At 42.1% G+C, this 26440-nt stretch overlaps 1 protein-coding gene across 2 annotated transcripts in view; it reads right to left on the bottom strand.

Moving 5' to 3' along the window:
- Usp46 (ubiquitin specific peptidase 46) overlaps positions 1-26440 on the bottom strand; it is a 61535-nt gene that overhangs the window by 23807 nt on the left and 11288 nt on the right. For both annotated transcript variants that reach the window (XM_090343609.1, XM_090343610.1), the window contains exons 2-4: positions 8479-8559; positions 5046-5259; positions 4207-4436 (exon numbers count right to left, since the gene is read on the bottom strand). In XM_090343609.1, coding sequence (XP_090199735.1) covers positions 4207-4436; positions 5046-5259; positions 8479-8559 — 525 coding nt within the window. The remainder of the gene's footprint in view (positions 1-4206; positions 4437-5045; positions 5260-8478; positions 8560-26440) is intronic.

Here is a 26440-nt window from a genome sequence, read left to right as displayed (position 1 = left end):
AGGAGAAGGAAAAAGAAGAATGCTCACATTCTGGGTAGGTAAATAGTTTGAAGCCACCCAAGACAAGAAAAGTCTATGGCACTCTTATTTCTAATTTAACACACACACACACACACACACACACACACACACACACACACACACACACAGACCCCATAAGTGGAACTGTGGAAGAGGTGCTAACCTAGAGCAAAAACAAAACAAAACAAAACAACAACAACAACAAAAAACAAAAAAGCTCAGGAACAGAGCCTAGGCTCTGAGTTCAAGGCCCAGATCTGGTTAAGAAAACAAAAACAAGCCAGGTGCGGTGGCTCATGCCTGTAAATCCTAGCTACCAAAAGGACCTGAGACTCTTTGTCTCCAATTTACCTCTAGAAAACAGGAAGTGGGGCTTGGCCCAAGGGTAGGGCCATAGCCTTGAGCTGAAGAGCTCAGGGACAGCACCCAGGCCCAGTTCAAGCCCCAAGACCCACAAAAAAAAGAAGAAGAAAAAGAAAAAAGAAAACCAAAACAATAAAAAACAAAACAGTTCACTGCAGCATTTTTCATGACTTCTCAAAAAAGAGAAACAACCAAATGTCTCTCACCAGTGACACAGATTAATAAACTGTGGTTTGGCCTTGAAATATGAGACTATGTGGCAAGGATAGTGAATGAACTAATTTGTCACATAGCAACACAAACTCCATCAGGGACAGTGAGCAAAAGAAACTGCGTTAGCACAATGTATGAGAAGTAATGCAGCTACTACCTGGTGTATGGAACTGTAACCCTCTATATATTACCCCAACAATAAAAAATAAAATAAAAAGAAACTGGGGTAGCAAAGGCTACAGGTAATGACTGCATAGAAAGATTAAAACATGTGCAGACTCTTCCAAAGAAAATTCAGAACTTGTTTGTTCAAGGATGTTCATCCCAAAAACGCTATGAAAAAGGGCAAGTCCAAACCCAGCTCTAACACAGCACTGAGCCAGGCAGCAGTGGCTCACTCCTGTAATCCTAGACGCTTGAGAAGCTGAACTGAGATCTACGGATCATGGCTCAAAGTCAACCCTGAGAAGGAATGTCCCTGACACTCTTACCTCCAATTAAACACATGCACACACGCAAACACTCACAACTAGACGTGGAAATGTTGGTCAAACAGTAGTGGTTCAAACGGTAGGCTACTTGCTTAGCAAGCACAAGGTCTGAGTTCAAACCCAAGAACCAAGACAAAAAAAATTTTTAACCAAGGCGTTATAGTACTCTCTGCTTTTGTATTCATTTGAATGGTACTGGTATAGAAAGCATAAAGGAAGAGGAAAGAAGAGGGAGAGAAGAATGTCTAGATAAATAAGTTGGTGCAGAAATACTCTGGTAAGATCTGTTTTACTTCAGTTCCTTATTTTTGTGTTTTGTGGTCTTGAGGACTGAGTTCAGGGGCTCTTGCTTTTGCTTGAACTTGCTTTGGACCTTAATAGTCCTACCGCCCCCTTCTGATCAGCTAGAACTACAACCATGTGTATGTAACTAGGCCTGCCTTGCTTACCCTTCCTTTCTGTCCCTCAGGGCCTCAAACTTGATAGACAGGGTTTCTACCATTTGACCCAGTCAGTCCTTTCTGTTTTACTTGTTTGCTTTACTTGTTTTTTGGAGAGAGTCTTAGGATTTGGGTCAAGGCTAAACTGGGCGTCGGTACTCCTTAGTTATGCCCCTACGTGCCTAATTAAGGTGACAGGTGTGAACCAGGCCATTGACGCTGAGAGAGTGGGGTCTTACTTTTTGACTGAGATGGCCCTGAATCTCCATCCTCCAATCTGTATCTCCTGAGTTAATAGGATTACAGGTGTGAGCCAGCTGCAGGGCTCCATTTTGCTTTCTGACAAAGCATGTTGAGCTTTTTCCCCAGACTGGCCTCAGCCCATACTCACTCCTGTCTGCACCTCCCAAGTAGCTGGGATTACAAATGAATATGTGTGTGTGTGTGTGTGTGTGTGTGTGTGTGTGTGTGTGTAAGAAGTTATCTCTGGGCAAATGTGATTGTATATTTTTAGAAAAACCATTTAACATATCTGAGTGGGAACATGACATAATATTTAGTCTGTCTGTCTTTCTTTCTTTCTTTCTTTCTTTCTTTCTTTCTTTCTTTCTTTCTTTCTTTCTTTTTCTCTCTTTTTTGCCAGTCCTAGGGCTTGAACTCAGGGCCTAGGCACTGTTCTTGCATGCTGTTCTTCCTCAAGGCTAGTGCTCTGCCACTTGAGCCACCGCGTCACTTTCGGCTTTTTCTGTGTATGTGGTACTGAGGCATCATGCATACTAGGCCAGCACTCTATCACTAGGCTACACTCACAGCCCCTAGTCTCTTTTTTATATAGCTATGCTTCTAACTGAATCTACAATGAACAAATCAGTATATTAATTTGAACAAATACTGTAGAAAAGGACACTGGAATGATAATAAAAAATCAAAGGGTTCCTATCTTACATATGTTAATCTGTTTCTTAATTATCTCCAGGTCACAGCTTAAAAAGGCATACATATATATGTGCCCTCTCCAAATTTATGTCAAGTCTTCATCACTAACGTGATGGTGTTTAGAGGCAGGGTCTTTGAGTCATTACCTCCATGATGGGATTAATGCTCAAAGAAGGGAGGAAGAAAGGAAGGGAGGAAGGAAGGAAGGAAGGGAGGGAGGGAGGGAAAGAGGGAGGGAGGGAGGGAGGGAGAGGAGAGAAGGAGGGAATGGGGGGAGAGGGAAGGAAGACAGCAAGAAGACAGCCATGTGCAAACCAGGAAGAGGCCAAAACCCAACCATGCCGCCACCCTGATTTCAGACCTCCAGCCTCTATAACTGAGAACTAAGCTTCTATTGTTTAAACCACCCATTCATTACAACATTGTCACAGCACTCCGATCAGATTAAGACAAGCCCTTAGTAGCATCTATTAAAAGCTACTATCTTTCTCTGTAGAAAGATGCCTAAGCATACATAAATTTCATAAATCAAGAAACTCTGAGCCCCCCTAATGAAGCCACAGAAGACTGAATTGCTCGTAGTTAGAATACACATTTATTGCATACTTGCTATGTGCTGCCAAACAGAGTCCTAAGTGTTTTGCAAGTATAAAGCACTTGACTCATTTACTCCTCCCAGCAGCCTGAGAGACTCACACTCATCAAAACCATTTTACCAATGAGGACAGGGAAACAGATGGAAAAGCTACTCCCTGTTTAAAGCACATATAATACACAAATTATTGTGCTCTGGTGATGGTTTTCAAATTCAACTACTAAGTTGTACATGCCATAGGCCAGACACTTTGAAACCCTTTAAACAATGCTGTTACTCCCTCATCTACCCAGAACGTTATAGTGTAAACAAGATTCAGTCTTCTCCAATGTCAAGTTCACTGGAACACAGCTGAGATTCTCTGTACATCAGGGCCATGGTCTCCTCCAAATCACACCTGAATTCCTCACAACCAAAATCTTTTCTTCTTTCTAGTACTGACCCTAGGGCTTGAACTCAAGAGCCTGGGTACTGTCCCTTACCTTTTTCACTCAAAAATGGTGTTCTACCACTTGAGCCACAGCTCTACTTCTACTTCCTTGGTGGCTAATCAGAGATAAGAGTCTTGTGAACTTCCTAGTTCAGGCTGGCTTCAAATCATGATCCTCAGATCTTAGCCTCCTGATAGCTAAGATTATAGGCATGAAATACTGACTTGTCAAAAATCTTTTGTGGGGCCAGGAGTTTAGCCTAGTGGTAGAGTGCTTGCCTAGCATGCACAAAGCCCCAGGTTCGAGTCCTCAGTACCACATACATAGAAAAAAGCCAGAAGTGATGCTGACGTCAAGTGGTAGAGATCTAGTCTTGAGAAAGTCCAAGGACAGTGCTCAGGCCCTGAGCTCAGGACTGGCAAAAAAAAAAAAAAACAACCTTTTGTAAAACCAATGGTCAAGATCAAGTTTGGTTTTTAGACCCTAATATTTGTCCAGAGCACAAAACAATCAAGCATGTCAGGACATCCATTTCTTCAGCAACTGAGGAAACATTTGGGATAAATACAAGCTTCCAAAAGTTCACACTTACAATAGGCATAAACAGGACATACATCAAAAGAGCTACTCCTGAGTATTCTAATGCTACATTGTATTTGCACACACACACCTGTAAAACATGTATTAGGAAGTCGGGAGAGAGCCCCAGTACTCACAGTTTCACAGTTTAAGCATCGGGTTTCATTGGTGAGTGTTCCCTGAAAAATTTCATGGACCCAGGTGAGTTCTGGCTTATTATTCTCTGCAGGTTCATTCATGTTGCCATTTTTTAATTTCCCATTTTGCTTTTCCTGTTTCTTCTCTTCCTGAAGGATGTCCGCAATAGTGTTTAGCAAATAATTTAAAAATTCGTGAGCATCCTGCTGCATGTAGTTATCAAAGAGATCTGGAAAGGGAAAGAAGGTCATTATTTCACTCCCAGGTTCCTAAGAGGCAGAGACGTGCTTAGTGTTACATTCCAGGCTTCAGTTTTTTTATATTACAAGGGCAGACAGGTATGGAATATGAATATATTCAGCTCTACTCTGCAGCTTCAATGAATCAGTTTCAAAAGAATTTTATTCTTTTCTAATAAAATGAACATTTTGCTACCCACCAAGGACTAATTCCCACCCTCCCTCTACTGTCAGGTATAAAAAAAAGTACCATGATTTTTATTGTGTTTTAACAGAAAAGCAATTGCCTGACAAGACCCTCATAAGAGCTGGGTACTGATAACTCATGTCTGTAATCCTAGCTACTCAGAAGGCTGAGATCTGAAGATCATGGTAATGCCATGAAAATCCATGAGACTATCTCCAATTAACCAACATAAAAGTCAGGAACAGAGTTGTGGCTCAAGTGGTAGAACACTAGCCTTGAGAAAGAAAAAGCTCAGAGACAGCAGCCAGGTCCTTTTCAAGTCCCAGAACTGGCACCAATAAATAATCATCCATTTTTCATTTGAGACATACAAGAACTATTGGTTTCCCTTATTTCAAGCCACACTACTCACCATTCTCCTTTCTCAGCCTGGAAATGAACTTCTTTGGTGGGATGACACCAACCTTCTTCTTCTGTGTGGCAATGCTGTGAAAAAGGTCTGCCAGGCACGTCAACAAATTTTCCTTCTTTTTTTGCTGGGCCTTGTATGCCAACACATTCTCCCGGAATGGCCGGCAGAAGTATAATGCCTGAAGCACGGAGTTACAGTAGCATGTGTTTCCAAACTGCCAAAGGACAAGAAGGGTGGCTTGAGTCACTGTCTGGAGTCAGGCCACCTCTGGATCAGAGGAGGGAGAGGAATGGCCAGGATGATGAGTCTGCCCACGCTCCCTGAATTTCGATGTATCAAAGCTCTACTTGCCATATTACAATACTAACTATTCTAAGTACTGAGGGAATGACTTGACCAAGAAATTAAAGAATAAAAGTCTATAGCAATCTTCTGATGCCTCTAGTTTTACCTTCTGTGCTTTTGTTAACTGTAGTCAACTGCAGTCTTAAAAGATCAAATGAAAAAAATTCATTTTAAATGTTGCATGACAAAATCTCACAGTGTGAAAGGTGTGCCAGCCCTTTACCCAGGGTGTCATCCATGCTATCTACAGCACCTGCCCAGCAGTCACTAAGTAGCCCACTTGTTATCTAACCTATAATGGTTCAAGTAGAGCTGATACTGAGAAACAAGGGTTGTTAAGTATATTACAATATATAGGTTTCATTTGGGCTACTTTACAAGGGTATTAGCCATTGTTAATTTCTTAGTGTGTTCAATTTGTAAATTAAATTTACAAATATATACATAGGAAACTCCCACAAATACAGGCACAACCCCTTATGGGGGTACAGGGGAGTCCTGGAACATATCCACCACAGGTAAGACAAGACTCCTACACATCTTTCTGGTGCTTCACACCCCATAGATGTCTTTAAATAACACTAAGCATTCTGACAAAATAGTCTAATGAGAACTTTTGAAGCTTAGAAAAGAGAAAAAACATCTATATAATACAGAGACCCAGAAAAGCAGCTGGCTAGATAAAAGATGCCTAATTGTAGTACGTCAAAATGCCCACGATAGGGAAAATAAAAATCCAAATCAAGAAGCAATTGAATGGCTTCAGAATATAACTCAGTGGTACAATACTTGTCACACATGTGTGAGGATTTGGATTAACTGAAACATGACAGGAAGGGGGAAAAAGGGGGTAGAGGGAGGGAGAGAGAGAAGAAAACAGGGAGGAAGGGAACAGAGGTATGGAAAGAAGAGGAGGAATAAAGGGAAAGGAGAGAAAAAAAAGGAAAGAATCAAAGAGCTAGAAAGCACTTAGCTAAAGCTTATTTCTGTTTTCCCTCTTTCAAGATTCCAGTGCTGGAAGTGGCGCTGTGGCTCAAAGTGGTAGAGTTCTAGCCTTGAGCAGAAAAGCTCAAAGACAGTGCCCAGAATCTGAGTTCAATCAAGCCCTATGTCCAACAACAACAACAAAAGAGTTCAGTATCCCTGTCCATTGGCTCAGACCACAATGCCTCATATACTCCAGAGCAATTGAGGTTAAAAAATATGTCTACTCAAACCAATTTCCCAGCTTCCCATCACTTCACTTTTAAATTACTCTCTTGTTTCTTTCAAGGTGACAATTATGCTAACCCAGCAGCTCCTAAGTCCCTGGTATCCTACCATCAGAATAGGGCCCAAACAGTACTGCTTTATCACTCTCAAAATCATGAAGGTTACGATTAGAAAGAGAAAAAGAGAAAAATCATTATCTTGCTCTTTCCAAGTGACAGTAAGAGCAGTTCTGCGGGAGAGTCCAGCTGAGACTTTCACTTGAGAACTGTTCCTACATGGTAAAACGAACAGGAAAATTCCTAAGGAAATAACAAGATGAATAGCTTACCCACATTACAAAGAAGCCATAAAGATTGAAAGAGAACATTTCTCAGAATAGGCTATTGGTTTGAATGTTGTCTCCAAGAAAGATAGGGACACTCCATTAAACTCACATGCCATGTCTATACATGCTGAGTTGGAAGACTTCTTGTTTTCATAAATTTTAATCTGGTTTGACATAATTATGTAACAGGAACAAATTCTTTTATAGAGAAACTGGAACTTTCATAAATTACTATTCAAGAGCTTATAGATTAAGCTATTAATACAGTTTTCAGAAGTCTTGCATAAAGTAGCAAGTGTCTTAATTCTTTATTTTTCTCTGGTTTGCATCTTATTTTCATTAGCTAAGGCAGAATTCCCATGCCTTGAATAACTATTCTTCAGAGAACTAAGCAGGGGCCCCCACACAATAGCTTAACCAAAAGTTATCACTAGAAGTGAGTGCTTTGCCAACACGACACCCTGTATTCCATTGCTTATTTAAATCTTGCGCCTTCTAGTCTTACTACTCAGTGTCTCACTTCACCCAGACATCCTTCTGACATCCTCTGCCAGACCTAGTGAGCAAGACCCAGGAAAGAAACAGATCTAACCTTGAACAAGTGTGTAGACACAACTCAGCCTTATGCCACAGTCTGCCATAGGATCTCTGGTTCCTTGTGTTATAACCCAAGAGGACGAAATCCCATTTTATAGATGGAAAAATCAGCTTTCCTATGAAGTTACATGGCAAGACAGTTACTCGTGACAGGCTAGTAACACTTCACAAACTGGTGACACAATACCTAACAAACTGAAGACTTCTGGAAGAGCTAGCCCACACGACAAAGCAAGCAAAGGTAAAATGGCTTTAGTTACAGAGGCTCGTGTAATCACTATGAAAGCGATGTGTAAGAAGTACAGGAGGAGATGTGAAGTCAACCAAATAATTAATATGGTAATTAAAATCATTTTCTAGACCAACTAATACTCTCAGAAATAGACTAAAATACCCTTGGCAAATATTTGCTACTTCTTACTAATGAAAAAAACATAAACATTATTTTTTAAATTAGTAATGATGAGCCAGGAAGGTGGCTCACATCTATAATCCTAGCTACTTAGGAGGCTGAGATCTGAGGATCACAGTTAGAAGCCAGCATGGGTAGGCAAGTTCCTGGGACTCTTATCTCCAATACTCACCAAAAAGATGGAAGTAGAGCTATAGCTCAAAGTGGTAGAGCTCTAGCCTTGAGCAGAAAAAAAAAAAAAAAAGCTCAAGGACAGCAGCCAGGCCCTGAATTCAAGCCCTACGACCATTATACCCCAAAAAAGTAATGATAAAAAGGGGAGGAGGGTAAAGTTACTCCTGTAATCCCAGCGCTCAGAAAGTCCAGACAAGAGGATCAAAAGTTCATGGGCAGCCTGCGGTTACATAGCAAATTCCACGCTAGCTTGAGCTGTACTGGAAGACCTTGTCCCAAAAATGAAACAAACAAATAGAAAAGAGCCAGTGGGGTTGTGTCAAATGCTTTAACATGCTTGATTAAAGTATTAAACGTGAATTACTTACATTGACCAATCCGAAGTAGTGTTCATTGATGGGGAACTGCTCTGGACCAATGTCTTTTTCCAGAGCAGAGGCATTGGTGCCCTGAAAGAAAACATACCAAAAGTTCTATTGCATGGAAAATAGATGAGTACAATGCAACTTGAGCCAGTGCATGACTGTGACAGGCATCTCCCTACAGACAAGGAGTTTGAGGACATTAGTGCTGAAAGAAAAGGGGTCAGAAGTTAGTGAATCCGGCACACTAGTTAATAATGTCCACTCCATTCTTCCCATCTGACTTGCGCATCCCCTCAGACCTGAGCTATGTGGCTTCTACCATCTTTCCTGAGGAAAGGAGGTTGGAGATAGATAAGCAAATGAGCAAGCTATCACTAAGAACTTCTGTGTAAAACACTGGCATTTCTGACAGCTGAATCAGCTTTTAGAAACAGAGTGCCTAGAAATATATTGCCACTTTCAAAGTCAGATTCTTCATTCTGATAAGGATTTATTGTGCACTTACCGAGCCACACGCTGGACTCTGGGAGTAGGCATTGAAAAGAGAATGGAACAAAACAGATGCGATGGCTGCACCCATGGAATTCCAGTTTTAGTAGATCGAGATGGCTCGGAGCACGTGCCAGTACATCAGGCATTACATTGGGAGATGATAATGCACTGGAAAAGTACAGTGGGAATTGGCAGGGACCTGGGTGTGGGTGGAGGCAGGAGATAGGATAGACAGCTGCACCTTTCAGTAGAGTGGTCAGGGAAGGCCGCCTTGCTGGGAAGGTTAATGTCCACAAACATCATGGTTAACACAAACATCATGATTAATGGTATCAAATGGTAAGTCACATGACCCTCCAACAAGACAGTAACAGCTTCTGGGTCATCTTACTCCATTCTGGGACTGCGCTGCTCATCCTTCTGAACTACCCAAAGAAGTAGGTGCCATAATGACTCCTGTTTTACACACAAGGAACACAAAGGCTCAAAGGGTTGAAGAATGTGTCTCAGGTCCCCAGTCAGTAAGTGGTGAAGCTACAGGTTCACGCAGGAGTCATGCTTGACAGTCCTTGATTATAACCAAATACTACACAGAGCACTCCTATCTCTTAAAACTTTCACCAAGCCAGGTACCAGTGGCTTACACCAATAATCCTACATACTCAAGAGGGTGAGACCTGAGGATCACAGTTTGAAGTCAGCCTAGACAGGAAACTCCGTAAGATTTCCAACAGTCACCCCCCAAAAAGGCCAAAAGTGGAGCTGTTACTCAAGTGGTAGAGCACCAGCCTTGACTGAAAAAGCTAAAGGAGAGTGCCCAAGCCCTGAGTTCATGCCCCATGGCTCACACACATAAACACAAAGAAAGAAATGTAGGAAGGAAGGAAGGAAGGAAGGAAGGAAGGAAGGAAGGAAGGAAGGAAGGAAGGAAGGAAGGAAGGAAGGAAGAGAGGATGGGAGGATGGGGAGGGAGGAGAGAGGGAGGGAGAATAGAGAGAGAGAGAGAGAAAGAAAGAAGAAGAGGAGGGAGGAAGAGAGGGAGAAAGAGAAGAAAAGAAAGAAGGAAGGGAGGGATAGGGGAGAGAGAGAGAGACAGAAAGAAAGAAAGAAGAAAAACGAAGAGAAAGAAAGAAACGTTGGACACTGGTGGCTCATGCCTGTAATCCTAGGTACTCAGGAGGCTGAGATCTGAGGATTACAATTCAAAGCCAGCCCAGGCAGGAAAGTCTGGGCATGAAAGTCCACGAGACTCCTATATCCAATTAAACCACCAGAAAACCGGAAGCAGTGCTGTGGCTCAAGAGGTAGAGTGCTAGCCTTGAGATGAAGAGCTCAAAGACAGCACTCAGGCCCAGAGTTCAAGCCCCACAACCTACCAAAAAAAAAAAAAAAAGCGAGAGCGAGAGAGCGAGGGAGTGAGAGAGCAAGAGAGCGAGAGAGTGAGAGAGAAGAAGGGAAGGAGGGAGGGAGGGAGGAGAAAACTATCACAACATTGACCAAGGCCCACTAAAGCACTAAAGACCGGTCACTAGTGATGGATTATCATTACACTCCAAGCCTAAATGAGTCTGCTGGGAACAGGAAAAGTGATTAAAGTTGAGAATAACAAGTTAGGTAAATACAGTCATCTCTCATTATCCATGTGGGATTAGTTCCAAGACCCATGAGGAGATGCTTAGATCCCTTGTACAAAGTAGTATAATTTTGCTTCTAATCTACACACATCCTCCTATCTACTTTAAATTATTCCTTAATTACTTGCAAAACTAAATACAATGTAAATCTTATGTAGTTTTGTTTAAGAGAATATTAAGAAAACAATACACACACACAATTTTTACAGTATTGTTTCATCTGAAAATAACTGATATGTGGCTACAGGGCCCATGAGTCTGGACCAACTGATGTGTGAGCAGTGAGGAGGCAGACTCCCATTTCTCATGTGGGTTTTCCATCATTCCATGGCTTTCTCACTTTCTCAGGCTACCACAAAGAAAGAAACTCACAAAGAAAGAAAGAAACATTTTTGTTAAAAACAATAATACTAGCCTAGTGGTAGAGAGCTTGTCTTGCATGCACAAAGCCCTGGGTTCTATTCTTTGGTACCACATACACAGAAATGGGTGGAAGTGGCACTGTGGCTCAAGTGGCAGAGCACTAGTCTTGAGTAAAAAGTGTTCAAGAACAGTGCCCAGGCCCTGAGTGCAAGGCTGACTGGCAAATAATAATAATAATAATAATAAAAATAGCCTGGCGCTGGTAGCTCATGTCCAGAATCCTGTCTTCTCAGGAAGTTACAATCTATGGATCACATGGTTCAAAGCTAGCCTGGGAAGCAAAGTTTGTGAGACTACCGCCAATTAAATGTCAAAAAGAAAAGGCCAGAAGTGGAAGTATAGCTCAAGTAGTAGAACAATAGCCTTGAGCACAAGCAATCATGGACAACTTTCAGGCCCTGAGTTCGGGCTCCAGGATGGGCACAGTTACAGTAACAGCAGTAATAATAATAATAATGACAATAATAATATTTTACTACTTTTTGGTTTGCCAGTCCTGGAGCTTGAACTCATGGCCTGGGCACTGTCCTTGAGCTTTTCTCAAGGCAAGAGCTCTACCACTTGAGCCACAACACCACTTCTGGCTTTTTCTGTGTATCTGGTGCCTAGGAATCAAACTCAGGGCTTCATTCCTGCTAGGCAAATACTCTACCACTAGACCATGCTCCTCTACATACTTTTGACTGATATATTTAGCATCTCTCTCCCAGGAAGGAATGGCCCCAAAAGCAGGCTGGGAACCAATCAAAATGTCTACTTGCTGCTAAGCAAACAGTAAATATAAGATAACATAAACCTAAGCAAAGAGATCAACACTGACTCTCCCTTTCACAGCAGAAATGACACACCTATTACAAAATCCTGTTTCTACTTGTTTTCTGATTCCATTCTGCGGACTTATCCATCTAAATGTCTCTCTGTGTCATCTGAGACACAGAGTTCAATGCTCACTTGTGTGCAATAATTCAAACAGCTCTCCTCTCGTTGTCACTGTCTTCACAATATTGTGACTCCATGTACAAGGTTAAACTTTGAAAATAACACAACAAACTAGGGCAGCACCTTACATGGTATCAGCAAAAATTACTATAAAATTTTCAGTAAGGTTACTTCCCAATCACATATCAATATAAATAATGTACTTTAAATATATCCCCTGCCATTTTTCAAGGATAATTAAAATATATGGCATAGAGCCCAGGAGAAATGTCAGATATAAAAATATAGCACATGGAAATAGACCTCATTAATTCATTATAGGGGAAAAAAAGTAAAAGATTTAAGTTAGTCTACGATTTCTGCTAGTTGTTAATTCCTGGATTGTTCCTGCTCTTCCCTACCCAGCTTAGCATTTTTCCCCTTTCCAGAGAGGAATCTGTGAGTGAAGGGAACAATGAACACAGAGGTTGGCGACCTTGGCATCTCCTCAGATGCTGCTCTGAGCACCTTCGTAGCACAGGACAAGGAGAGAATAAAGTGAGCTAATGGTGTCTTCAGTGAGACCTGGCTCTTCTCTGAGGTCAACAGTCATCACCACCTTCAGGTCAAGCTTGTTCATTCTCTTACACAAGGTATCTGATGGTAAGGAAGGGTCAGGAGGAGAAGCAAGCTGGTCCTGACCCATGATGCTGCTATCTGACTACTCATTATACCTTTGCCCTCATCAAAATGCCTCCCTTTCTGATGCCCAGGTACCATTAGACAAAGACTTTCCTTTGGCTTTGCCTCAACAGCCTCCCCTCCAATTCATAGATGACCTACCTTTATATACCTCAACTCTTGCCACTGTCCTAGAGGGTTTCAACACTTGTGTAGATAAGCTATCTCACACCCTGCTCTCTCAGCAACTCGATGTCCTATTTTCCAATGGTCATTCCACTAGAATTCAGCTACCCACGCAAGGAAATTTGCCATCCCCCTGCAATCCTGATTTCCAGAGACTCATTGTCCACCCAACATGGTTTTCTCAATGGCTTTTTTAACTACATCATCATAGTCACACTTAGGCGACATTGAAACATTTAATCTCTTCTTCCTTATTCATCTTTAGAGTCTTGGGCCTTCTAAGACTCCTACCCCCTGGCCTTTGGTTATACCAGAAAAAAACTAAACCTGGTACAAACCATATTGTCCACCTCCTCTGAACATACGCTCAGATGTACAGCGCTGGAGTGGGAAAAGTCAGATCACCACGCTGACCAGATCCACTGGAATCCACCCAGTTCCAGTAGCACTCAACATGCCCCATAGTTCAGCATATCTCTAGTGTATTCACCTCCCTCTCCTTGGCCATTGCATTCACCTCTGCGCAGGCTTCTCAGAACGTTAGCATTCCCTTAACCCTACATACTCTACCTCTCCCACTTAGAAAAGCCAAATTATAACCAGTCGATAAGGACTCCCTTTACTTAATACTCACTCACAAACCTCTCATAACTGGCGAGATGCTTATAAGCATCTCCCTTATCACACATGCTCATGCACATGTGAACGCATGCACGTGCACACACACACACACACACACACACACACACACGTGCACACCAGTCTCTATCTCCTCCAATTGCCACCTCCATTCTTACTGCTCATCCAGAGCTTACCGTCTCTAAACAACTGTCTTTACTGAAAAACGTACAGATGAATCAGATGATATCTACGATGAGTGATATGAGGCTGCGTGGGGGAAGGGAGATGCTGAGTGAAGTGTGTAGGTGGGCTCACACTATTCTATTTATATATTGTTACACATACAGTCATGTATCACTTAACCGTGGGGACATGTTCTGGGAAACATGTCATTATACAATTTTGTCACTGTGTGAACATCATAGAATGCATTTACACCAGCCTAGATGGTCTAGACTACTCTCCACATAGGTCTGTGTGTTTGGGGAGGAGAAGGAGAGAGAGGACAGTTTCTGCTCCTACAACAAACAAATCAATCAAACCAAGCGCAAAGAAAAGGATACTGTGTCAAGACACAGCAAACAGAGGATGTGTGTAAACACAAGGTACTACTATTGACCACACAGCACTGTTGTTTTAGAGTAAACTTTTTTATATAAGAAGAATGAGTGCATCTGAATACAATATCTTGCAGTAAATGCTATCATGAATGAGTAAACTAGTAATGTAGCTGCTTATCATGGAATGTTCTGTACAGCCTCTACTTCCCAAGTAGAGTGGCTCATGACTGTGTATAGGTAGAAAAATGGTCACCCAAAGGAATGTCTTGATCCCCTAAATGACTGAATATACTGCCTTCCATAGCAAAGGAACATGGTATTAATTCATGAATCTGCTGATCTTAAAGTATGGACCATTTTCAGGACATAGTCCTGAACTATGCAGTGACCTTCAGTGGAGGAGGCAGGAGCAGGACACAGCAGAGCAATGCTGTAATGAAGACTCATCTTGCCTTTGGGAGTTTTGAAGGTGAAGAATGGGATGGAGCTCAAGAATGCACACAACCACTAAGTGCTGGAACAGCCTAGAAACTGAAGCTTCCACCTGACCCTCTAGGAAGAATGCAGCTCTGCACTACCTTAACTTTGGCCCAAGGAAACCCATTTTTTGAACATCCAGACTGTTAAGACAGTAAATCTGAATCATTTAAGCCACTAAGATAATGTAACAGCTAGAGCAGCCTAGAAGGTGAATATAGTATAAAATCTTCTACAAGACTTGTTTCCATTTCCTTAGCTCTGAGTCTTCTCACCAAAGACATTCTTCACAGCTGAAGAAGTAGCTCAGGGGTAAAGCACTTGCTAGCATCCACAAGGTTCTGAGTTTGAGCGCTAGAATCACAGTTAAATTAATAATGATAACAAGAACAAAGTTTGCCCGATCCTCTTCTAGGTTCCATCCCCATATCATCCTTGATGAACTCCAAAGGTTGCAGACTTCAGCAGAAATGCTTTTAGATGGTGAGCTTTTTCTATGTGACCCAAAGCCCAACCCTGTCCTCCCTTAAACTTTCTCTCTAGAGTCAGACAGTAATTATTCCATGGCTTCAATCAGCAGCTGCAAGCCAACCATTTCCAACTCTATCTCAAAACCTCACTTCTGAGCTCCACACTGCACAAACACTGGCATTCCTACAAGCATTCACATCCATTTACTCAAACTAGGCTTCACATTCCTTTGGCCTTCCTCCACTTAATTAAATGACACCACCCTCCTCCACAGGGCTCATGTGAGTATCTCAGGGTCAAGCCCAACACCCCCTGTTGAACTCGGCCTCTACCCATCACAGTGTTCTATAGATTGCTGCTCCTTAAATCTCTCCATCCCAATCCTTCTTACATTCCACTACCTCTAGCCAGGATAGGCTGCCAGGATCTCTGAATTATTACCACCTCCCACACAGACTCTGTTGACCACCGACTCACCCTAACTCACTGTCAATACTGCGACAAAAGGCTCTGTGAAAGCTCAATTCTGCTTTAGAATTCTCCTGTGACTTCACTCCTGTCACAACCTCATCTTGTCATTTATTCTTCTCGCTACTTTGCCTAGCCCAATGTCCCTAATCACCTCACTCCTGAGCTCTCTTTCCCTACCCTCTTACCCTTCTGTAAGATTGGCTTAAAGATGAGCCCCTCAGAAAATTCTTCACAGGCCACCTCCTCTCTCTGTTCAGTTCCCATGACAGACAGAATAACACCCCGTTCCCTCCCTGGAACTTTGGCAATATTACCCTCCATGTAAAAGGGACTGTGTAGCTCTGATTAAATTAAGGGTCTTGAGAGGAGGTTGTCCTGGACTGTCCCAGTGGGTTTACCACAATCACAAGCATCCTCATTCGAAGTAGGCAGGAAGCGTCAGAATCCGTAGTAGATGCGATTGAGGAAGCATGGGTAAAAGAGACTGAATATGCTGTACTGCTGGCTCAGAGATGTTCGGGCCTATGTGCCAAGGAACACAGTAGCCTGAAGAACCCCCTAAAGCCCAAGGAGATTTTCCCTAGAGTCTTAGGAAAGTGTGCAGCATAAGTCACACCTTTGTTTAACAAAGTTCTGATATCCACAACTAAATGCTAATAAAGTTACATTTTTTAAGCTACTAAGTTTATGGTCATTTTTTTTTCACAGTAGCAAAAGAAAATTCGCCTCTCCTCCCCCTCGCAGCATCCTTGTGTCACCCTTACCTCATAAGAGGCACATTCTCAGTGGGAAGCACATAGTAAGCTCACAGTACCTGCAGACTGGGTGGATAGCTGGATGGATATACAAATGGGGATGGTGTGTGTGACAATTTTTTGATACAGATGTGTGTACTGTTCGATGAGGCATAAGTGGTACCCTCTACCACTTCCCCACTCTCTCATCCCTCTTATAAACACACTCTAGGAACTGGTTTCCATGGATACAGAATGTCACTGATATTGACAGTTGGAAAGAAACTCTGGCTTCAAATGCTAGTATTTTCCTTTGGCTCCAAGAATCTTTATGGATTATTTTTAAACAGATGTATGGGTTAAATATGTTAAAGTTAAAAGTGTGTCTATGATAAAGCAACAGACAAGATAGGGAATGTTTCATAAGATGATGACAATGATGAGTGTGAAGAAATGAATTGAGTCAACAATTTAAATGACTGACCTTCACCTCTTCAATTCTACTTCAATTTATTCTACATACATAGTTACCGAAGTGGGAAGAGATAAGAAGCCTGAAACAGGGGCCCAAATAAAATGTGTGACCTTGGAGAGATGGAAAAATATATTTATCCCTTTCATATAAATGTTCAACCTGATTGTAGGTCTGTTGTTGCAGCCGTAAGATACTGAGGGATTCAGAATCATTCCATCTTTTCTCATTTTTGTGATTTATATATGTATATGTGATAATTTCATCAGACAAAACTCACCTCTTGCTCCTAGTTATCTCATTATTGTCTTCAAGAGTCAGTTACTTGCTTTGAAATTATGATGGACTCTCTAGCTCCTACCATCTAAAAATTTCTGCCAAGGGAATGTGCAAAATCAACAGGGAGCAGCCAAGCATAGTGGCTCATGCCTGTAATCCTAGCTACTCAGGAGGCTGATCTGAAAATCTTGGTTCAAAGCCAGCTCAGGCACTAAAAAGTCCAAGAGACTTATCTCCAATTAACCACCCGAAAACCAGAAGTGGTGCTATGGCTCAAGGGGTAAGGGGGTAGCCTTGAGCTGAAGAACTCAGGGTCAGCACCCAGGTCCAGAGTTCAAAACAACAGGGACCACTCTTAGTTTGCATGCCTTCTCCTGGAAGATTCATACATCACTTTTCAAACAACCTCTCTGGCCAGAATCTAATCTAGTCAGAAGATTATACATAACTTCAAGATAGGCTGGTAAAAATGGCCTTTACCTAAGAACTCAAGTCCAGTTAAAATTTTCTCTTGGGGAAACAGGAATGTGGCCTAGTGGTAGAGTGCTTGCCTAGTATGCACAAAGCCCAGGGTTTGATTCCTCAGTACCACATACACAGAAAAAGCCAGAACTGGTGCTACGGCTCAAGTGGTAGAGTGCTAGCCTTAAGGAAAGTGTTCAAGCCCCAGGACTTTTTTTTCCTCTTGCGTTAGGGATGGAAAATGAATACTGAGGGGACAACTTGCAGTCAATCACTCAGATAGTATTTGCAGCAAAATTGGTTTTCTTTTTCCTTTCTTTCTTTTTTTTTGCCAGTCTTGGGCTTGAGCTCAGTGCCTGAGCAATGTCCTTGGACTTTCTCAAGGCTAGAGCTCTACCACTTGAGCCTCAGCACCACTTCTTGCTTTTTTCTATGTATGTGGTATCGAGGAATCGAACCCGGGTCTTCGTGCATGCTAGGCAAGCACTCTACCACTAGGCCAAACTCCCAGTCCTCCTTTCTTTCTTTTTCCATCCCTGGGACTAAAACTCAGGGCCTGAGCACTATCTTTGGGCTTTCTCAAGGCTAGAGCTCTACCATCTGAGTCACAGTACCACTTCCAGCCTTTTCTATGTATGTGGTACATATGAAATGGAACCTGGATCTTCATGCATGCTAGGCAAGCACTCTACCACTAGGCCAAATTCCCAGCCCTTGCAGCAAGATTTCTAACAGAAAAAAAATTGAACTAGGCCTAGAAAGGGTGGTTCACATCTGCAATCCTGGCTACTCAGGAAATCTGAGGATGATGGTTTGAAACTAGTCCAGGGAAGGGGACTCTCATCTCCAATTAACCAGCTGAAAACTGAAAGTGAAGCCAAGGTTCAAAGTGGTAGAGCAAAAAAAGCCTTGAGCAAAAAAGCCCTGATATCAAGCCGATCAGGAAAAAAAAAGAAAAATTTGAACTGGTTAAATAACTACATATATACATATATACACATATATACACATATATGTATACATATATATCCATATGTATGTATGCATAATTATATATACATATATACTAAAAATGCAATATAAGCATTTTTAAATAAAGTTGCTGCACACATATATAAATGTATCCGAGCAGAGTGATAAAGCACGTTGTAGAGTAACAACACAGATGGGCACTCTGGGAAATATCAGTCAATTTATAGTTGCCCAGCTTTGTACCCACTTTGTGTCTAGTACTCGTCTACATCTGAAGAACACGAGGTAAACAAAGCAGAACAGTATTCTACACCTACGTTTTAATGGAACAACTGAAAATGTATTATTTATTTTGCTTGGCCTGGGGCTTGGGGGGTCTTGAGTGGGGAGTAGAGAAGCAGAGTAGAGATAAGGTCTCACCATGTAGATCCAGCTGGTTCTGAACTCCAGAGCTCAAGGGAGTCTCTTGTCTCTTACATTAGCTGAGACAAAGGGCACACACCACCATACCTGATAACACTTCAGAAATTAACAATGCTCAACAGTATCAGATAATGGGGCCAGGAGATATACAACTTTTTATTCACTATGAGTATGTACAGTCTTGGGTACTGAAATATAATAAAATTAATAAGAAATGAAGTGAGCCAATTCCCTGAAGACTGCTTATCAAAGGCTCCACAGCACATACTTCAGGTTTTATTTGCCCCTTTTTCCTTGCCAGTATTTATTTTGATTTTCAGACACTTTGCCTCTCTTTGGAGGTTTCCTGGCCAAGAAGTCAAGTTGCTGATATCCTGCCTTCCCATTCCGTAGGGCAGCAGAGAGAATGAAGAACTCTGAATGCTGCCAGCACTATATAAATTGTGAAGCCAAAAAGCCAAAAGCCTGCACTCCTATGGTGGACAGCCAGCACAATGGCTCACAAAGCTACGGGAGGCAGTGGAAATAATTGTTGTATGACCAGATGCTGAACAAAGAATGCATGCATCAGGGATAAATCATAGGGTCTGAAACAAACTTCTTATTTCCATCAGTTTAAAAAAAAAGTGGTAACCTTTGAAAAACAATGCAGCCAACTTTATTAAAAATAGAATCTGAGCTGGGACAAGTTCCAACAAGCAGACTATAATGTTAGCTTTTCAAAGCACCTTGGAAAGCAATTCTGAGACTACCAAGGGTATTAGTGACATACCAAACACACAATAACAACAACAACAACTCAAAAAGAATGAATCATATATAATGATATAGAAAGCAATTTCTTTTCAAGACAATTAAAAACAAAAAGAAATTACAAAGGAAACAAGCTAGAATTTCTTCCTTGAGGAAAATATGGAGAAAGAAAAAGAAATAACTGAAACAATGACAATTACAGTGTCGGGGGCGGGGAGGGGGGCAGTGAGAATTTTACTAGGATATTCAGAAGCCTAATAGAAAAAGAAATGCGGTTTAGTGATAGAGTACTTGCCTAGCATGCATGAAGCCCTGAGTTCGATTCCTCAGTTATCACATATACAAAAAAGGCCAGAAGTGGTGCTGTGGCTCAAGTGGTAGAGTGCCAGCCTTGAATAAAAGCTCAGAGATAGTACCCAGGTCCTGAGTTCAAACCCAGGACTATGGAAAAACAGAAACAAAAAATAAACCAAAACAAACCAGAAACCAGGAGAGGGCCTTGGAGGTCAGCTAGACTAGGTTCTGGGAAGTGCATGCTTGCCCAAAATCTTGCTAAAGCCATCCACTCATGTCTCTGCATCCTGTGGCACACAGATTCTCTTTCAAATTTGAACAGTGTCCAGAGAGGACACTTAAAAGGCCAAAGACACCATGTAATGACGACATCTATGTACACAGAGGCTTATTAAGCCATTAGTTATAAAGCATGAATAAAATAGACACCGCTACTAAAACTCCATTTTTAAGCCTATATTCCAAAGACTACTTAACCAATTAAAATTTCAAAGTTCAATAGTATATAACAGCCAGGAACCAATGGTTCATGCCTGTAATCCTAGCTACTTAGAAGGCAGATCAAAGGAAGATCACATTTCAAGGAGAGCCCAGGAAGAAAAGTTCATGAGAACCCTTCTCAACCTACTGCTGGGCACAGTGGTATGCACGTGTCATCCTAACTACCTACAAGGCTGAGAGAGAAAGGATCACCATTCTAGGCCAGACTGAGAGATAAAGAAGTCCTCAAGACTCCATGGCAATGGAAGATATCATTCCACCTATTATGAGGAACCTAAAATAGGCAGATCATAGTCCAGTCATAACACTGGGCAGGAAGTGAGACTCTTACCTTAAAAACAATGAGGGCTGGCTCAGTAGCTGAGTGCCTGCCTAGCCAGTGCAAGGCCCTGGGCTTAAACCCTAGTACCACAACAGGGTGGAGGGGAAGCCTACTTAAAAAAATCATTTTCTTAGTCCTTCAATCTAGCATTCTAGACTTCTGATGCCAGCAGTAATTCCAAAATAACCTTGTGAAAAAAGTGAGGTAAAAAGGAAGTGATTCAATGATTCGATTCAGCCCAAGGTCTGTGGCTGAGTCAGGAGCCACCTGCTACAGTTCCAGGGTGTTTAAGGGAAAATTGGATGTAATTAATAATAATGATACTCACAAATAGCATTTACTATGTCCAGTCACTTTTCTGAATATTTCCTGCATTATTTACTCAGTTTAATCCCCTAATAATCCTCTCAGATAGATACCATTATTGTCCCTATGTTAAGGTAAAAAGCTAAATAATAAATAAGAGCTTGGCCAGGCACTGGTAGATCATACCTCAGCCATTCAGATGGCTGAGGATCTGAGGATCACAAGTTCAAAGCTAGCTCAGGAAAGAAACTCATGGGACTCTTACTTTCAGTTAGCCACCAAAAAGCCAAATATGGAATTGTAGATCAAGTGGTAGAGAGCGAACCTTAAGTGAAAAAGCTAAGAGACAGAGCCCAGGCCCTGAGTACTGAAGCAAAATAATCCATCGATAAATAAAATAAGGCAGAGACAAAACCCAGTAGGTGTAGCTCACACCTGCAATTCTAGCTACTCAGGAGACTGAGCTCTTAGCATCAAAGTTCAAAGCCAACCCATACAGACAAAGCTGTGAGACTTTTATCTCAATTAACCAGCAAAATGTAGGAAGTAGAAGTGTGGCTCAAGTGACAAAGTCCCAGCAATGAGGGAAAAAGCCAAGTAAGAACTGAGTTTAATTCCTAGGATTGACATAGAGAGACAAAGAGAGTGATAAAAATGCTTTCCTCTTCACAGAATTCTTGTGAGGAAGCAAAGGAGCAAAATATGCAGAAAATCCTTCAAAAAGGGACTGGGCACAGGAATTGCTACTTCTTAATCATTATAGTTTCACTGGCCTTGATTTTTCTTGGCCAGCCTGGCACCCTGGCAGGAGTCTCCTGACCCATCCTGAGCTCATAACTTCCTTTTTGCTTCACTTTCTCTATAAAAAGATTCTCGTGGGCCAGGAGTTTGGCCTAGTGGTAGAGTGCTTGCCTAGCATACAAGAAGACCCAGGTTCAATTCCTCAGTACCACATACATAGAAAAAAGCCAGAAATGATCAAGAAGATGTGGTAGTTATACACAATGGACTTCTGTGCTGCCATCAGAAAGCATGACATTGCCCCATTCATAAAGAAATGGAAAGATTTGGAAAAAAACCATATTAAGTGAAGTAAGGTAGACCCAAAGGAACATAGGCTGTATGGTTTCCCTCTTTTGTAATAATTAGTACAAACCTAGGACTCTCCTAGCAGGGGATTACAATAGCTCAAAAGCTATATTCATATGGTTATACAGGATGAAACTAAACAAAATGAACTCTAGGGTATGGAACCAAGAGATTTATCGTTGTGATTGTTGTTCTCAATGTATAATGTGCAGTTATTTTCTCTTTTTTTCCACTTATGGTTTATCTCATATTATTACTGTATCTGACTTTGTTACCTGGTGTATTATATATACATTTATTTGTTTATTTGAAATAGGGAAGGGAAGGGGGGAAACAAGATGAGTGGGAGGGGTTAGGGAAGGCAAATGGGGGACAAAAACATGAAAAAGGGTATCAAAGTTGGGGAAATAATGCACTCATTACCTGACGAATGTAACTGTAACCCCTCTATACATTACGCCAACAATAAAATTTAAAAAAAAGAAGAAGAAAAAGAAAGAAAGAAAGAAAGAAAAGCCAGAAATGGTGCCGTGGCTCAAGTGGGAGAACTCTAGTCTTGAGAAATCCCAAGGATAGTGCCCAAGCCCTGTGTTCAAGGCCCAGAACTGGCACACACACAAAAAAGATTCTCACAATTGTTTCAAAAGCTAGAGTCTTTACCAAATAAGAAAAGAATGTTGTCTTAAAAGAGGCAGGGAGAGAGCGAGAGAGAAATTCTAAGGAATATGTCAGTTCACATGTAATCATGGATGAAGAAGCAACCTCACTCCCTAATTTCTAAATTCTTCAAAATCTCAGTCCCTGCAAGGATAATGACAATATAACAAAAGCAGTTGGATGCAGATAGAGGGGGAAATGTACTAGAAGTATGCAGAACAAAATGTTATTATACCAACAGTGCTGGGGTCAGTGGGACCAGTGAAGGACAGACCTGGCAGGAATTAGACAGAGGGAAATGTATTTTGGGGATCCAATGAAAGCTACAGACTATCCACCAGGCCTTTAGAAGATACAAATGCAGATGGTGATGCGGAAATTCTTGGCTGGGACATATGTAGGCCAGTGCTCCCTCCTCAGAGTTGCCCCGGGTCTCTTCCTCCTTCTTTGGCTGCCTCTCCTCACCAAGTGGCCACTGTTACTTCCTCCCTGACCCTTCCCTTTCACAGCACCCTGTCCGTCTGTGCCTTCACAGCAATCACCCATCTTGTAATCGTGAAACTGCTATGATCATTTAATATCTATCTTCCAACGATGACCAACATCTGTCTTCCAACTAAGACCACTAGCTTGCAAATTACAGCCAAGAGATTGAAGGTGACCCATCAACAACTTTCATAAATAAAGTCTTACTGGATCACAGCCATAGGTCATTTATCTACTCCCTACAACTTCTTTTGCAACACAGTGACAGAGTTAAATCATAGTGACAAGAGACATGATGACCCACAAAGCCGAAAATATTCACTCTTTTATAGAAAAGCTGGCCAGCTCTCCCCTGGACCTGAAGCTTTATATAAGGGGTGATAATGTCTGATTGACTTGTATAAAGAAAGCACTGGGGTAGGTTTGCTCCAGGAAAAGGGTGAGCAGTGTTGCCACTTGTTATTTAGAGACCTTCACGTCTCTATCTCTTCATTTAGTCCTATCCATCAACCCAGGGCAGATGACTCTCGATCTCATGGAGACATGGAAAGCAGCCAGGCTCGCTCAGCCACTAAAGGGAGAGGCAAGCCATCTTCACCCAGAATCTTAGCTCCTGACCCCAAGTCAGGAGAGAGGATCTTTCATTCGCACTGAAGAATGTCTCCATTGCAGAGGTAAACAGTGGACAAAGAGCCAGAACTGTTCATGAGCATGCCCACTTTGGCTGGTGGCTATCACATACCATCTAAACACCAGGCCCATCTCCAGTGGCTATGGATGACCATCCTGCTGGGTTTGCCAAGCCCTGTCCCACTGAGCAACACAATTATTTCACACTCTGCTCAATTCATCAGTGACAGTGATAATGTACCCACTCTACAGGTGAGAGAGCGGAGGCCAGTGGAAGTGAAATAACTTGCTATGTCAAGCAAGTGAGTATGACTCTACATACCTAAACCCTGGTGAAATATCCATCCTCTTCAGATTTTAACAGGAGCCCACCACTCAGAAGAAAGCTGTCACCATACACCTGACAGCATGTCTTTCCCTCCCTGCTATTCAAGGAGATTGGATTGGAAAAATAAGGAAATCATCAACTTAATTTTATGATCAGTGATCATCACACAGAAGCCAAAATACCTTCAGCCACTGAAGTAGATACCTGGGGTATTGACTGCACTCTGGTGCACAGTCATTCTAGCAAGAAACACTGAAGATCTGCTAGACCGCTGGCTGGCAAAACTACTAAGCACACACCAAGAGATCACACCAGGAAGTCCTCGCACACAGGTACACACCAACTCAAGACTGAGCCCACACCTGGGTTGCAGCTGAACAAGAAGAAGGAAGACATAGTCACCACAGCCATTAAACTCAACAAGTTAGACATTTGCTCCCAATAGAATCCCCATCCAATGCTCTACAAAGGACGCCTCCTGGGTGACCACATTCCTTATGCTCCTACTTCAATGGGATATTCCCTTCCCATCACTTTCCGGAAAAGCCATCTCAGAAGTGGGCATTGGAGAAAAGCACAGTCACACACAGATCAGAGGTCAACTCTACAAATTTCATTTCAGTGTGATTTCATCTGCCCCTCTCCCCAATCTTCTATGCCTACATCTAAGCTCAGGGTCTTCATCAGTGAAAGGCATGACCCCCTGAGAACATTGCAGTTCAAGGACAGCCGGGGCAGAAAAGCCCATGAGACTGTATCTCAAGAGAACGATGGACACAGTGCCAGGTACTGGTGGTCTTAACAACTGCAAAGCATAAAATATACAGATTGCAGCTCAGGACACACCCAAAGAGGAACAAGACCTTATCTTAAAAGTAACAGTAACAGCCAAGGTGCTAGTGGCTCATGCCTATAATCCTAGCTACTCAGGAGCTGAGAAGTCACAGTTCAAAACCAGTCTGGGTAGGAAAGTCTGTGAGACTCTTATCTCCAATTAACTACCAGAAAACTGGATGTGGAACAGTAGCACAAAGTGGTAAAGCTCTAGCCTTGAGCAAAAGAGCTTAAGGACAGTGTCTGGGCCTTGATTTCAAACAACACAACTGGAAAAAATTTAGGTATTTTATTTATCTCTCCATTTTGCTAATGATTCTTTTTTATTGTGTTTTACAAAAATATTCACCTGGGCTGGGTGTGTGGCCTAGTGGTAGAGTGCTTATCTGGCATGCATGAAGCCCTGGGTTCGACTCCTTGGTACCACACACAGAAAAAGCTGGAAATGGTAGCTCAACTGGTTGAGCGCTAGTCATGAGAAAGCTCAAGGACAGTGCCCAGGCCCTGAGTTCAAGCCCAAAGACTGGCAATATATATGTACATATATTGCAGATTGAAAATAAAAATAAAGTGAGTCCTTCCTTCCATACTTAGAAAATAACTGCCAATAGCAGCACATTAAATGAGATTGAGTGTATTCTTCTAAACATGGAAATGGCTGCTCAAGCTCACTCCTAATATAAAAAGTGCAACTGAAAATACACCAAGACACCATTCTAGTTGGTGCTGGGGGCTCGTGCGTATAATCCTAGCTAGTCAGAAGGCTGAGAACTGAGGATCAAGCTTTGAAGCCCAGGCAGAACAGTCTATGAGCCTCTTATCTCCAATTAACCACCAAAAACTCAGGAAGTGGATCTGTGGATAGACTAAGAGACAGACTAAGGGATCTGTGCCGGCCTAAGGGACAGAGTCCACGCCCTGAGTTCAGGCACCAGTACCATATCACTCACTCACACACACACACACACACACACACACACACACACACACACACACACACACAACCATTTTATCCAAAAATGTTGTGGATGGCATACTACTTTAGCAGGGTTATAGGCAACATGGAACACTGATGAAACGCACTTGGCAAAAATCGCTTCGAATTATAAACCCAAACCCATTTCTAGGAAGTCACTTGACAAACTGTCACATGTGTAACAGGACAGACCCACACAGATGTCCCTCAGCCCTATTTGTAAACAAAAGGCTGGAAAACTACTTCACATTCCAGTAGTCAGCAGGGACCATGCTAAGTGAATTTAATACAGTAAAGAAACTGAACATCCTGCATCAAAAAACACAACTATAAGCCAGGTGGGGGGAGTGGGGTGGGGTCGCACTTGTAATCCTAGCTACTCAGGAGGCTGAGATCTGAGGATTTCAGTTCAAAGCCAGCCTGAGCACAAAAGTCCATGAGAATCGTATCTCCAATTAACTACCAGAAAACTGGAAGTGGCTCAGTGACTGAAAGTGGTAGAGTACTAGCCTT

Source organism: Megascapheus bottae, chromosome 13 (genome assembly GCF_031878675.1).
Source record: "Megascapheus bottae isolate mThoBot1 chromosome 13, mThoBot2.hap1, whole genome shotgun sequence".
Lineage (NCBI taxonomy): Eukaryota > Metazoa > Chordata > Mammalia > Rodentia > Geomyidae > Megascapheus > Megascapheus bottae.
The sequence above is the reverse complement of the archived record's forward strand: the minus strand, read 5'-3'. Positions and strand labels throughout refer to the sequence as shown.